The 15,846-nt window shown below is 36.5% G+C and overlaps 2 protein-coding genes across 5 annotated transcripts in view; one reads left to right on the forward strand and one right to left on the reverse strand.

Annotated features, from left to right (window-relative positions):
* Positions 1-55: 55 nt before the first annotated feature.
* Positions 56-8,914, reverse strand: arhgap20 (Rho GTPase activating protein 20). Of its 2 annotated transcripts, none has more exons than XM_079618795.1 (15): positions 8,357-8,670; positions 7,427-7,503; positions 6,679-6,846; positions 5,949-6,098; positions 5,718-5,759; positions 5,503-5,587; positions 5,323-5,400; positions 5,148-5,214; positions 4,864-5,022; positions 4,316-4,500; positions 3,787-3,951; positions 3,123-3,253; positions 2,769-2,949; positions 2,530-2,641; positions 56-1,827 (listed from the first exon to the last, which is right to left on the reverse strand). In XM_079618795.1, exons 1-15 carry the CDS (start codon positions 8,429-8,431, stop codon positions 698-700), a joined length of 2,805 nt encoding a protein of 934 aa, XP_079474921.1. In that variant the 5' UTR covers positions 8,432-8,670; the 3' UTR covers positions 56-697. The 2 variants fall into 2 exon arrangements, with proteins under 2 accessions (XP_079474921.1, XP_079474922.1); XM_079618796.1 differs by having other exon boundaries at positions 70-1,827; positions 4,316-4,497; positions 8,357-8,914.
* A 6,025-nt stretch (positions 8,915-14,939) lies between these two features.
* Positions 14,940-15,846, forward strand: part of rnf17 (ring finger protein 17) — a 50,628-nt gene continuing 49,721 nt past the window's right edge. For 2 of the 3 annotated variants that reach the window (XM_079617626.1, XM_079617625.1), the window contains exons 1-2: positions 14,943-15,063; positions 15,293-15,408. In XM_079617626.1, the coding sequence (XP_079473752.1) occupies positions 15,009-15,063; positions 15,293-15,408 (171 nt within the window). In that variant the 5' untranslated portion in view covers positions 14,943-15,008. Of the gene's footprint in view, positions 15,064-15,292; positions 15,409-15,846 lie in introns of all 3 variants that reach the window. The other variant, XM_079617624.1, reaches the window with a different exon arrangement.

Consider the following 15,846-nt stretch of genomic DNA (forward strand, 5'->3'; position numbering starts at 1 on the left):
AGCTGAAATATGTTGGAACACTCACGTTGAAAAATAAACGAGGTCACACTCGGATGGGATTACTAGTTTTAATAAGATTTACAGTCGTACTTATTCAAAAAAATTACAAAAATGAAAAGTACTTTAGCCCTATACAAAATAGCATTCTTTAAAGAACAATAAAATCTTGTATTTACAATATATTTTTATTACAGTAAAAAATTATGGTTATTTTTTACAAGGCATTACAATGCTCACGAATATCAGCTTATGAAATCATCTTGGACCTCAGAAATGTGGCATTCATCTTTGAGTAATTAATTGAGTTTTAGGATCAACAAGCAAAATGGCTTATGTCCTTATATAATTCTGAAAGGGTGAGTGTTCTGTGTCTAAATCCTTGAGTTTCATTTTCATCAGGTGAAAACGTAAAAAAGGAAATGTTATTTTGAGTAAATGCTATCTCATGCATATTGTTCTTATGCTCATGAATATTACTAAAATATGCTCATGAATATTTACAAAAAAAGGCTCAAAAAACGCTTTACTTAGGATTTAAATAACAAAAATTAGCAAAATAGCTCATATATCCCTAAAAATTCAATAATTCTGTAACATGGAGCAGTTATTGTTGATTACAAGAAACTGCAGGTTATTATAATTAGTTGGTATCCCAGTGTTTATGTGCTGTTTTTAAACATAACTGTTCCAATTGTCTTCACACAACCCACTGGCTGCTACTGCAACAGCTGAGCCTGCGGCCTCTCCCTGCGGCCTGGTTGTCTGTCAGTCCCTCTCCGAGAGGGGAAGTATCCATCAAGCAGTCCACAACTATTTTCCCGGAGGAGGGGTGCAAATCAAGTGCTTTAATCCTCAACTGTTGCTCATTGATTTTGCTAGACTTTGAACCTGCATTCTGTCCCTTGACACTGCGCACCATCAACTTGCAGCTCTGTCCATAAAACACACTCTGTGGTAGCTTGACCTCCTCTTCTGTCTTGGTTTGATCGGAAAACCTGAAGGTCTGAGGAGCAGGGGACACCTGGTGGTCTCCTAAAGGGCCGTGTGTGGGGGTCCCGGGCCCCTTGTAGAAAATCCCTTTTCCTTTATGTAGCTGCCCTGTGGTTTTCACAGGTGTTCGAGTGGGAGTCTGTGAGAACAGTTTTCTATTCAGCTGTTGTAAGGCCTGCTGATAAGGAGGAGGATTCTTGGTCACTTTAGGCTGTAAACCCCCTTCAATTTCAGCAACGTTCCTCTGATGATGTGCTTGACACGGTTTCTCATTCGGTGAGGTGATTGGGTGCTGGTAATCTGTGTTGTTTAGAGCAAGCCAATCAGATTGTCCCCTGGTTGGAGAGCTCTGAGGAGAAAAGGGATTCTCCATTGAACTCACAGATGAGACTGTTGGTGACGTTACTGGGGATGATACATTGGAGGTCGGTGAAGTTTGTTTTTCTCTCATGAATTTCAGTTGCTGAAAGTTGTTTTCCAAAAAAGTTGTGTTATCATTGACCTCATCAGGTCTCTTAAACTCTTGATATTTTCCACTTTCTGAGGTTTCTGTCTGCTCATGAAAAGTCAAAGCAATGGTAGGTATGGAGTGCCTGTGTATTATAAGGGATCGGGGTTGACGCACAGCTGGTGTAAAGTTCCTGGTTTGTGCCGGTGGGTTGAAAGACACCAGGTTGTTTTCTGGACATTCGAGGTCACAATCACTCAGTGACATGAGTGAGTCCATACTACGACTGTCTTTAAGTGGACGGGTCTTAGAAATATCCTCCGTGTCAGTATTTACCTCATTCTTGAGACTCTCATAACCTGAGTCTGACATATGCTGCAGGGACCCAACTAGAGGCGGAAAGAGAAGAGAAATGTAAAAAGTGAAAATCTGCTATTCTTATTCTTACTTATTTTGAACTTATTTGACCCTTGTTCAGATCTTCAGGTCATTTTAGGTAAAGGCAGTGTTGATAATGTTTACTAAAACTAAAACTATTCTTAAAAAATTGTTAATTGAAAGTTATATTGAAAATATAAATATTACATAACATAACATCAAAGTTAAAAAGAAATGTTATCTTGGCAGCTAACTGATGTAAAATAAGTTGAAGTACTAAAATTACTAAATCTAAAAATAAATGAAAGCTAAATAGAAATATAAGATGTCAAAAGTACATAAAACTAAAATGAAAATATATAAAAAAAGCTAATTCAAAATATTATTAATAAATAATAATAACACAATACCACATTGTTTTTGGCACTGGGGCCAGGATTTGTAACATTGATGAAGAACATCTAAACAAATGCAACACATTTTTTTAATAAATAATTTAACAAAGTTTTATATAGTTCTATTTTTTTAAACGTGTTAAATCTTTTTCTTTCTTTTTTTTCAGGATGATTTAGTCATATGAATATTGTTGACTTAAAAAGTAGTTACTTTAGCTAAAGCACTTTTTTAGGCTGACCAAATATTATGTGTAGTGTAGTTTTGAGTTTTGTATTGGTGTGCATGCGATTGTGAAGTATGATTGTATTTATAGTAACCTGATCCGTGGTTGCTTCTATTATCTTCAGTCAAATCCTTTAAGAGGGTTATAATTTCATCCCCAAATAACGCACAGCAGTTGTCAATCAAGACACGCACAAGGTCACACACCTGTGTACAGAGAAAATTTGCTATTACATTTTCCTATGTTCTTTGAAATGTAATAATGATGATTGAAGCGGATACTCCTGTTCTCCGCAGATATTATAATAAATTGGTAATAATAAAGCATGCTCACTTTTTTGGCGTCTTTTTCCTGAGATTGTTTACTGCTACTCCACAGACAGCTATGTGCTATACACACAGCCAGATTAAAAGAGTTCATCTGGTTGTGCTCAGCACTGAGCTGTATATGGTGCAGCATCGCTATGATGTTTCTCAGCAGCAGGACGTTCTCTTTAGGCAAGAGCTGAACAAGCCTGTGAATGTGGGCAGAATCAAGACATCTAAAAAAAAAAACACCTATAGGAAATTGGCTACTAAACCTTAATCTGCTTAATCATGGCCCTGATCCATCATTATCAAGGTTTTATCCTTATTAACTGAGTACACTAGCATTACAAAAACTAATCTAGTGTTACTAGAACATTACCTCTGAACTTCCTGAACCATGTTCCTCTCCGTCATGAGACCATCTCTTTCTCCATCATGCTCCACTGCTTGAAGCCATTGTTCATAGAGATCCTCACACAACAGGCTGCCAGGAATATTGCGTAAGAAATCCTACCAATTAGATACACAGATATGAGAACACAGAGGTGCCATAAAATAAAATCAATGTTTATTCTGAGTTACACTACTGTTCAAAAGTTTGAGGTCAGTGGGTTTTTTCATTTACTTTTTTTTATTGATATACTTTTTATTCCGCAAAGATGCATTAATTTGATCTATCGTGACAGTAAAGTTATTTAATTTAATTTTACGAAAGATTTCTGTTTCAAATAAATGCTGCTCTTTTGAAATGCCGTCCATCAAAGAATGAAAAAAAAAATGCAACCATTTGTTCAGCACCAAATCTGCACACTAGAATGATTTCTGAAGGAACATGTGACACTGAAGACTGGAGTAATGATGCTGAATTTTAGCTTACCCAAAGCAGTAGTAAATTGTAATAATATAATTTTTCACAACATAACTGTTTTAATTGTATTTTTTATTAAATAAATGCAGCTTTGGCGAGCACAAATTACTTTTCTTTCAAAAAGATAAAAAAAAATGTAATTGTACATACATTCACAAACCTTCCCCTTATTTACCTTAAACACTGCAGCGGTAACCAGTACAGATTCTCCACTCAGTGGATCTCCATAGTGACCAGAATCCAGTTTTTTCCTCAATTCTCGGCAGGCCTTCGTTCCGGCAGAGCGCCGGAATATACCACGAGTCACGGCCCCCTCGCTGCACAAACACTTCAGAATGTCCTTTAAAAAGAGCAGGTGGTTTTATTACTATTAATACTATTATTTTAATACTGTTATTATAAATTATTGTAATTATATGATTTTTTTTTTTTTTAATTAAAGATTTTTCATAAGCGAATAAGAACTTTTCTTAGTTCTTTTCAACATTATTTCATAATAATGGTATACAGCTTTTCAGTTATATACTGTAATATAACAATCTTAGTATTATACTGCTTCAGTCAATCATTCTCAATGTTATGAAGAGTGAACTCAATGTTATGTTATGAAGAATTGGTATATTATTAAACCATTACAATCAGATTCACCCATCTCCTTTTTAACTGCCTAAAATTTGAGGGTTTTCAGTACATCCAGTACCTACCACAATAGGTGATGGCAGGGTGTTGTCAATTATCACATCACTGAGCGGCCGACCAAACAGATGACCAGAAGCCGGAGTAATGGTGTGGACGGGAGATTCTGACTGGACAGCCCTTTCAATGCTGGAGCCTCGTTTAAATGCCCAGCTAATAAGAGACATCCTCCTCCTGCTGCTTTTCTGCTCTGCTGGGAGAAATATATGCGAGAGGCCAGAAAGAAAAGAGACAGTTATGTGTTAGTTTTGGGGGTGAGGGATTGGTGAGTATCAGAACACATCTGATGGGAAACGAGCTGTTGATTTGAAGCCAAATCTATTCCATAAGGTAGGTATTTGTAGAATATATGGCTTAATGTTAATGGTCAGACTTTATTTATTTTGACATAGATGTGTGGGCTGATGTACTGCCATTACTGCAGAGGGAAATCCTCACAGTAGTTAAAAATACTGTTTTCAGTAAGTAAAATAGAGTTGGTTATTTCATTCATACAAAAATATCATACTATAGCATACTAAAAAACAGAACACATAGTATGGTGGCCATATCTCACCTGTGAGGGTGTTTTTTATTTGACTACGACTAGGCCTCAGGAAGAACTGGCAGTGAGCATCAATAGGCACAAGCGCCATCTGGCTGTAGGAGGATGTCACTGCATCTTGCTGCAGCAGGCGAATGTGGCTCATCTTTATGCTGTAAGGAAACTCGTGACCTGGTGGAACAAAAAGCCCCTTACAAACAGGTAGGCTACTGTGCAGGAAAAGTATGACATTTAATCTAGTTAAAATGTTTGATTGCTTAAATAATATGAGAAACACACACACACAAAAATCTTACCAATTAAAGGGTATGGAGTATCATCTTGTTTTGAACATACCCACAACTTATAATCTTTTATTCCACCCTGTGTACAAATACAAAAGCAATCAATAAGTTAAATAATAAAAAAAACAATAATAATCAGACATGTATTTCTTATTATAATTGTAAATGTAGTGCAGTGTTAACTTACTGAAAGACCAAACTGTTGCAGTGCTGTGCTAATGACATCAGAGGTACAGTCTGTGTTGCTGATCAAAAGAGTCTTCGCCTAGAGACAAAATCAAATTCTCGTTCATTTACACATTAAAGCTACAATACAATACAAGCTACAATAAAATCATTTTAAGAGCACAAGACGATCAGTACTTACATATGCACAGTTCCCTACATCCTTTGCAAATATCTTGAGTGGAATCATCTTGGGATCATCACACATTTTCTCTTCTTTTATACAACTTATTAAAAAAGGGTAGAGAGAAATTTGGATAAAAGTGTTTATTTATTTTTTTATTTATTATTATTATTATAATTAATTATTTTATAAAGTAAAGTAAAATAAGTAGACCTAAAATAACAATAACTGACCTTTCAATGAGAGACAGCCACCTGTCTTTCTCCTCTGAAGTGCTATACACACACACAAAATAATTTTAACCAGCAAAATCAGTGGGTCCATTTAGATTGTGTTTACATGGTGCGTGCGTGTGTGCATGTGTGTGCGTGTGTGTGTGTGTGTGTGTGTGTGTGTGTGTGTGTGTGTGTGTGTGTGTGTGTGTGTGTGTGTGTGTGTGTGTGTGTGTGTGTGCGTGTGTGTACCTGAAAGTAGCCACACAGTTGTAAGTTGGCCAGCCCATGACGAAGCTCCTCTCTGAATCAGTAATGGCCTCACACACCTCATCCACACAGCTGGCTGTCCACATCTCACTCACACGCACACACGCCTTCTGCTTCACCTGCATTACTGACCTGAAAAAAAGCATGTCAAATTATTCCAAGACCAAATTATCAGAACTATACCATCCACATTCATTTTACAGCTCTGTACACTCAAAAGTTTGGGGTCAGTACATTTGGTTGTTTAATAAATTAATACTTATATCCAGCAAAGATGCATTAAACTGATCAAAATAGACAAAAAAGTCAAATTGAGTCATCGCACAATGTATTATTTCTATTTTTAAATAATGCTGTTATTTTAAACTTGTGAATTCTGGTTTCCACAAAAATATTAAAAATATTAAGCATTATAATAATAAGAAATGTTTCTTAACTGCCAAATCAGCATATTACAATGATTTCTGAGAGATCATGTCACACTGAAGACTGGATTAATGATGCTGAGAATTCAGCTTTGCCATCACATGAATAAATTACATTTTAAAATGTACTATTCAAATAGAAAACCTATATTTCACAATATTTTTTATATTTTACTGTAGTCTGATAATTGCATCCTTGTAAGTAGATGACTTCTTAACTTACTGACCAAACTTTGGAAAAGATGTGCATTTCAACAACAACAACAAACTATTTTCCTCCTCCATACTTGGCCTTGGTGATGATGAGGAGATCTGTGAAAAGGATGAGGAATCGGTCCTGGGTCTGAAGGCCTGTCTGCAGTAGAACATTGCTTTGGGAAATGAGCTTTCTCGTTGGGGTGAGCAGAGACTGGATCAGGGCGTAAGTGTCATGGCTAACCTGAGATACACAATCCCTGACACACACGAGAGAAAAAGAGACATTACTGACAACATCAGAAAATACAGACAATTTTTCATGGCCAGACATCATCCCGTAAATGTTTGCAAAAGAAAACACGCTCAGTTTATCGACCCGTCTGTAATTAAACATGGCTTGATCGCTCTTCCACGTCCTTGATTATCAGACATCAGACAAAAGTAGACTTCAGAAGGTACACATACTCTTCTGACAGCCTGTCTGACAACTCCGTTTCTCTGCGTCTCTCTTTCACACACTCACACACGTGCAGATGCTGGTTGTGAGACCACACACAGTCTGGTTTTGGTAGCATCTCTTCGTTGTGTTCTTTCAGTAAAATGATAATATATTCAGAAGCCTCTTGCATGCACACAAGCGCTGACTGTGACATTGTGCTAAAGTGAGAAACAAACTGCTCACTGAGACTGAAACAGACTGTAAAATCCTATATGGCCATGCAGTCTGATATTTATGTTTACTGAAATCATATGTGTTATATACGCATTTTTAGTTTTCAAAGATTGTGATGTGGTATTGTGGAAAGAAGTTCAGGAGATGAACCGTTGGTATCATACCTGGAGACAGGTTTTGACTTTGTAAGGGCTTTGCTGAGAATAATAGAGGGAGCCGACTGTCTGCGCTGAGAGGACTTCTAAAGAAAGAATAAGAGAGAGCAATGTAATACAATAAAAGAAAAAGAGTGATAGCCAGCATTACATAACACGGGTAATCACACAGCCATGCTGATATTCAGTTTTATGAGCCCAAAAATTGTATATCTATATAATATTTTAATAAACAAGAAGCTAATATTGAGTAACTAAAACGAAATATGGCCATTTGTTTATTTGCTTAGTTTTGTAGTGGAAGAAGATCGTGAAGCTTGATCATTTGTGTAGCACAATGTGTTTTTATTTTTTTATTTTTGATCAGCAGTCGCCTAAGGTTGGCCTACTGGTGAAATGTATGTCAAAGCACTACAGGGCTATGTCTCTGATATTATTACTATAATGTAGTTAATGAAAGTTAGACAATCTGGCTAAAACGTTCACGTTGTAAAATTGTATCCATGTGTTGTTAATTGTGTTTATTACCCCTGACTAAATAAACCAATAAACAACTATTTTAAATTATTTATATATATTATAATTCTTTAAAATATGTTTTTGAAGGAGGTGACAATATACACTTAAAGTAATTCATTCATTAATTAAAGTAATTTAAAAAAATGTGTTGGCTCCATCTCTTATTTATCAAAATCACAGCTGTGTGTTTTGTTTCAATCGAATGGAGATTCAGCTGTGCATCAGAGCTGGTGAATGGATGGCAAAACAATGTGATGGTAATAAAACAAATCAATCTCATTATGTATACTGCAATGTATGCTGCATTAACTATTGGTTTACCTCTATTTATAACTTCTCCACTGCAGTATTGGAATATGATCATTGATGATTGTGTATACAGCCATCAAACACCAGCTTACAGTTTATTCCTTTACTTACGTTGGAGTGCTGGTATTCTCCACAACTTTTGGTTCGGCTTCTCTTCTGCCATCCTGGTTCATGCAGTGGTCCCATAGTCAAAATCCAAGTAAAAAGATTGTGTGAGGTGATTTAGAGGACTGATCAGATCAATGCTTCCATATCATCACCTGCCCTATTGGGGTAATCCTCACGTAATGCTCTCCTTTTAGTGAGGAAGAAATACAAAATCCAGTGGTGTGTTCAGCTGTCCTGTTCTCCTCACAAGCTCCACACTTTGATTTATCAGAGCAATGTATTTGTCTTTCCTCTCTGAAAGATGGAAGATTATGTCTGTGTCTCTGAGCAGCAGGGGGAGGATTTAGGAGGCGGGATCTTGGAACATAATGAGATATAGGTCTGTCTATACAACATATGGCTGTAGTTTTGACAGAGGAGAGCATGTTTATACTTTGTTGAACAACTTTCTGCAATTATAGCTGTTTGTCTTTAGGAAATAAGATATTCTGACAAATATTTTCAGAAGAATCTATTGAATATTTCTCTAGTAAATCCTAAGCCAGTTTATCCTCATACCCTGCCCCCTCCTTATTTGGATGAGTAAATGGTCAGACAAACCTAAGCCTCTTTTCTCACCAGATGTAGAGCCAGTTTGATTGACGGTTGCTCAAACTGTAATCGTCCTGTCCTCACTGTACTCCATCAGACTGTCCATTATGTATTCTGATTTTTGTCTGATTTTGTCCAGCTACGGTTTATACTGCTGCATTTTTTAAGTCTGACTTTTGCAAAGAAAATAAAATAAAAAATTCATAAATGAGAAACGAGGCCTTCATACACTACGGCTGACCTGTTTTACTGATTATAAAGTAGAACACAGTCCTCTTATGAAGTCAAAAATGTAACTATGCCAACATCAAAACTGAGAAAAAAATGACAGGTAGGCTATATTGATATAAATGAAAAAACATTTAATTCATAATCTGAGAATATTTAAGTTACACACGTCTGTCACACAATTGTATTTACTGCTTTGACTGTATTGACAGAAAGAGCTTTATTAGAGTGTTTTCATCTGTCAAATTAATGAAAAATGTGAGTTAGAGACCTAGGATCATTTTTTTGAAAAATTCCCTTCCTGTTGGTGAAAATCATTAACATTTATCATCAAAAAATTCTTCTGAAATCAGCAGATATATAAACATGTCCGATATTTCAATCATTCCTAGAATGTATTAAAGCAAATATGTAATCAGACAGAAAGAACAAAGAAAAGAGGGAGTTGTCAGGAATTGTGTACAAAGATAAAGAAGAGATGGAGAAAGAATGTGTAGATAATTCTGTCTAAAAGGGTAGGTCCATAAGGTATTCCCACTTGTAGGTGACAGTTTACTGTGACAATTGCATTTTAATGCTAAAAACATTTATATTAGTTTTTGTTGAAATGTATATGTATAGAGAATGCAACACAATGTTATCATCAAAAACCCTCAATTCACAGAGAGATACACAGATAACATACACTAATAATATCAATCAATCAATCAAACAAACAAACTTTTATTACAGACTCAGGGTCCAATTTTTAAAACACACCCAACATATACACAACAACAGTAAAAAACAAACAAAAACATCAATGTACACACATTTATGAAATGTTGTGCTTTGCACAAAAAACATACAAAAATACAAGTACAGTAGTGTTTCCACAATTTAGACAGTGCGAGGAGAGTGTTAAACCTTATATTTGATAGACCCATCATAATCTCATTTTTAAAAGCATGAAGTCGTCAGACAAATTTGTACATAATATTCCGCTTTAAATGTGTTAACTCCCACACTTACAAACATCTCACTTGCACTATGCCATCTATCTCCTTAATACAATTCTCATTGCGTCATCATTGTACGCTACTTGCAGCCTCTGTTAGATGGTCTATAATTTGTCCACAACTGGGCAGTATAAAGTGGTGTAATATGCTTTAAACAGTGATGTCTTCACGTTGTCTGAACAAGAGCCAAACTTATATTAGCCTGCATATAGACGAATCCGGCGAAACTACCGGAAGTAAAGCGGGCGCCATAACTGAGCTGTTGCTGGGTAGCGTTGCGCCATTGCCTCCTATTGGTTTAGTTGCAACTTGCGTCCACTGGAATAAACAGCCCGCGATTTACGACTGTCACTAACGTGTAACTTTTATAATGTCCAGTGGGAAAACATGTTCCGTTATCAATTGTTTCAGTGGTGGCAGTACAATTTCAGTTTGTAAGAGTAAACGTTGTGAGTTACATAAAATACCCCGGGTCGACTGCCCCTGTCCGGTGCCATACGGTTTACACAGATTTCTGTAATGCTGTAAACATAGACGGCCCAATCTGCTGGTATTATTAAAGGTTTAAAATAACAAATTAAATTAAATATAATGCAGTTTTTGTTATAATAATAACAATTATTTAATGACATAAGTAAAAAATATAATAAATATGTAATATAGTGCTCAGCAAAATCTCCTCTCAAGCTATTTTTTCTATTCAATTAACATGCTATGATCATTAATGGCTTTCCTGAGCTAAATGTAACGTTATGTGACATTGTTCTGCTGTTATATTGACCTCTTTCCATGGTTTAAAAACACTAATTGGTCGATATTATACTTTCTAGCTGTACCTTACCCTTGCCTTTTGCAATGTGAAAATGAGATAAATAATGGACACAAATGAAAAACATGAATTCGTTTATTTGATGTCATTCATTTATTTATTGTTGCCAAATGGACAGATCTTTTTATAGTTTCCTAGTTAGCTAACGTTAGCCTAGCTACTAGCATAGTTATAGGGCTTGGGCGTCGTGACGTCATACTTGGCGTGGCGGCCATGTTGATGGCCTCGCGAATGTAAACATAACGTTACAGCAAGTGGAACGAGTAGAAGAAGCAGAGTTGGAAGAAAGAAAAAAGATGTTAAAATCCCGAAAAGGATGCGGAATTTACCGTGATACACTAAATAAGGAAGTCAGGGACCGGTATGTGGACAAAATCGGTACTATTAACGGTTTGGATCCATATGAAATTGGAAAAAAAGAGTTGAGCACCGACAACGACTTGCTGCCGCCGGTTTGCATAACCGATATCTTCGGCTACCTAGTTTGTTTTGTACAAATTTTAACACTCATCTTTCTGTTGCTATCCCTCTGCTGACAAAAAAAAATGTACTACAAAACTGTAACGTTATTAAAATACGGGATATTTTACAGGAAAATACTAAAACGGGAAGACAGCGGGAAAAAAGCTCAAATAACGTTACGTATTTATACTTTTGAAACACATAGTTAAAAGTAGCAGCTACATGTGTGAACGGTTGTTACTAAACTAACATTAGCAGTTAGGTGAAGCACAGCTTACCTTTGTCCGGATTAACGTTACTGTGTTCCCACTGTTTTGCCGGCTTTATGATCTGCAGCTCCTGAACCCACCCATTGGTGAACTGTAAGTTACATGCGACTCCAATGATTTGTAGCTTCGGAACTGTTCTGAGGTGTAGGCGCTCACAAAACAAACTATTTTAGCCGAAGATATCGGTTATGCAAACCGGCGGCAGCAAGTCGTTGTCGGTGCTCCACTCTTTTTTTCCAATTTCATATGGATCCAAACCGTTAATAGTACCGATTTTGTCCACATACCGGTCCCTGGCTTCCTTATTTAGTGTATCACGGTAAATTCCGCATACTTTTTGGGAGTTTAACATCTTTTTTCTTTCTTCCATCTCTGCTTCTTCTACTCGTTCCACTTGCTGTAACGTTATGTTTACATTCGCGAGGCCATCAACATGGCCGCCACGCCAAGTATGACGTCACGACGCCCAAGCCCTATTGCCAAGCTATTTTCATAAATAATATGTAAGATCGTTTGTACCTTCATCTGTGACTGAAGGCCACTGTCTAACATCATCAACCCAACAAGTCATTCTGCCTGGCTGTAGCTGTCATCGAGGGTGCGTTATCACGAGGTTTGTTTACATACCGGTAACAGCTCAGTAATGGCGTCGCCACAAGATGGCAGCCTACCATAGACAGTATATAAACAGCCTACACAGAACGCTCGTCGGATTCGTCTATCTATACAACAGGCGACGTTGCCGTTCAATGACCTCATCATCTGTCATATGCTCAGTTATAAAATGATATTTTACTTTCGCACACACAACAAGATCCTTATCAGACCATTTAAAAACAGGAACATTTAGACTCTTGTCCTCCTTCGTTGTGCAAATCATCACAACACTCTTATCGGTCTTTGTCAGACACGTGGGTTTGTTGTGTGTGACGTCACCACGCCGCCATTTTTGAGGTATCGCTACTGACTGTGAGCATTGAAGAGATTACAATAGTAGAGAAAACAAGTAAATAACTGAAAAGAAAACTGAGAAAAGGTCGTACCGATAAATATGGCACTCGATAAATATGGCAGGTACCGTTATTTGGAGAAATTGTCATCCATTCAGAACATAGATCCATATATGAGCCAACTGCAGTGAGTTGGAGTGCTGATCGCGAATTGTTTTCCTCATCCTCATACTTGGACATTGTCAACTATCTTGTTTATGGTATAAGCGCATATACCAGTGAACAATTTTAAAACTATAAATCTCTTAAAGCCCACGGACATTTCATAAACGGCTGTGTACAGGATTTATTTACATTCCCACCGAAGGACACAGTAGTAATATCAAAGATAGGTTTGCTGTATTGATGATGATGATAATGTCATGTTAAGGATGTTTTAGTTTGAAAAAAGAATGAAAAACACAATTCTCCAACATCAGAATACCCCAGCATCGATACCTTACAAATGGCGGTTACGCCCATAATGCACTTCGTGTATCGCGAGTGTGACGTCACCTGACAAAGACCGATAGCATTATAATATAAAATATCATGCTCAAGACCATAAACAGAACATAAGCTGTTGGAGACCAGCACTACTAGGCCTAAAAACTGCATATTCAGATGATCTTGTGGTTTCATATTGCACATAATATGGTTCACTAAAATATTCCCAACCATACAACCAGTTTTACAGGCATTCGGGCATTTAAGTCATCCATGTAAAGATGAAAAAGAGCAGGGGACAAAATTCCTCCTTGTCACACACCATTTTTTCCCCATTTTACAGCATCATCTGGTGGGCATATAAACCAGAATTCTCATAATATATTCTGGCACCCCACTTTGTCTCATTTAAAAAAAAAAAAAAAAAAATCATGGTTAACTCGATCAAAAGCTTTATATGCATCAATAAAACACATGATAACTGATGAGTTTTTCTCTCTTATTTACTATTTCCTTTAATGCATAAATGCTCAGATAGGTACTTAGCTTTAAAACCAAACTGGTTATAGAGTTAATAAACATTTACAGTATCATATCGAGCACAATCTTCTTGAACTTTAGACAAAATAAAGTTCTTAAAGCTTGTGTAATTAAGCTACCCACCTACTAACGAAACAGACAACATTGAATCTGGTAAAACACCATGCATCATAAAACCAGAAAAACAAAGAGCTAAAAGGAGAGCTAACCTCTCACTTCCATATTTAAAGCAGAGATATGATCTAAACCACTTGCTTTGTTGTCAACCAATTTGCTTACACCTCATTTGTCATAATCATTACCTTCAATGTAGTCAACATTATATAATTCACTTTGCACACAATTAAAAAGATTATAATAATGCTGTTTCCAAAACTCTGCAATATTATCAATCTGTATGTTCCACTCCATCTGTACATGGAAAATATATCCTGCAATTATTAGAAGTTCTTACTTCTTTCCAAAAATCAGCAATGTTATTATTTATCATCTTCATGGTCACAGAATCAGCCCAGGGTTTGCTCATTTTTACAAATAAAGCTAATAGAATTCTTATATTTAGCATTAGAAAGTTTCTTATACTCAAACTCAGGCCCTTGTCTGGGTCTGCCATAACCCATAATTTGGAGGCTTCCCATTCCCATTATAATGTGCACAGTGTAAATATATAGCCCTGAATTGTGATGGTGATGGGGGATATGGAGAGTTACTGACCCATATATCAATTAAACAATATCTAGCCTCACTCCCAAAATCATTTTTATATTCACAAAATAAGTTGTTTTCCTTGTGGGGACCAAAAAAAATGTCACAAGGACAAGGATTTGGGATATTTCCATCTTTGTGGGGACATTTTGTCCCAGTGAGGTAGGGTATACCTGAACCACACACACAGAACTTTTATTTTTATTTTATTTTTTTACCTTTGTTCATTTTAGAATAATGGTTGTTGAAATTGACATTTGGATTAATTAGCCTAGTGTCTACGAATGGAAAAAATGGCAATTACAATAACAAAATAGGATAACGCAAAAGTATTAACTTTAAAAAAAACTTTTTTTTTTACAGTAAATTATGCAATACATTTTTTTAATCGAACAGGTGACATCTCAGATATCAAAAAGAGAACTTCTGATAGGATTGTAGCACATCGAAACATGCAATGCAAAAGTAACGAAGGCTCTGATTGGACACACCCAGCGATGAGAAATTCTGATTGGACGATTGGTGAGTGAGCTCATCAGTTAATGAAACAGTTCAGAGTCAGAGAGGAGAGAGTCTCTCACTGTAGTTCTGTGGAAAATGTCGGAGACGGCGGTTACTTGTAATATCTGTGGCGAATCCTACACATTACCCGGTAAAAAACAACAACACTTGAATGTTATGATATAATTCGAAAGTGTATTTTACGTTATTAAACTTTTTTTTATTAGATCTGATCCTACACACTTATGTTTGAAACCAACGTGACTGAAGATTCCAGAAAAGCGTTATAATAAGCATTTATGTATTTGTCATGGTTTATAAAATCTAATGTAAATATTGTGGCTTTATTAATCTGGTGGATTATGCTTTTTATTTTTCAGAAGATGAAGCTGTGGGGAATTTCCCGCACGTGCTGTTGTGCAGTCATATCTTTTGCAGCACATGTCTGCGCGCTCTCGAGTCACCTCAGAAAGTCATCACGTGTCCAGAATGTCAGGTAATTTCCATAAGATGAGGAAAAAATGGCCAGGGAAAATTAGATTGTCAGTGAATAACGACTTAAAATTCAGTTTCTTCCTCTCCCAAAGTTGTATCCCTGCAGAAGACATGCATTTTTTTAGCGTTATACGGCCCCCTTGCATTTTACAATGTTCTTGTCTACATGGCTTGACAGCCCCTCCTTACTGACTATGCTTTTATCATTTGTAAAAGAGCAGTGTATCCACCTTTTTCCTAACGAGCCTACTACGGGAGGCACTTCCGGTTTGGGGAAGTTTCACTCAAAAAGCCTGAAAAAAATAATACGTATCTGTCAGTTTGACTGGATGAGCTGCACATTTTCTTTCATGTACTATTTTCAGAAGTCAGGAGATTAACATAACTGTTTTCCATTTGGGAATAGACTTCATAGTCACTGCAGTTGCATGTGCATTGT

Source organism: Phoxinus phoxinus (genome assembly GCF_949152265.1).
Source record: "Phoxinus phoxinus genome assembly, chromosome: 7".
Taxonomy (NCBI): Eukaryota; Metazoa; Chordata; class Actinopteri; order Cypriniformes; family Leuciscidae; genus Phoxinus; species Phoxinus phoxinus.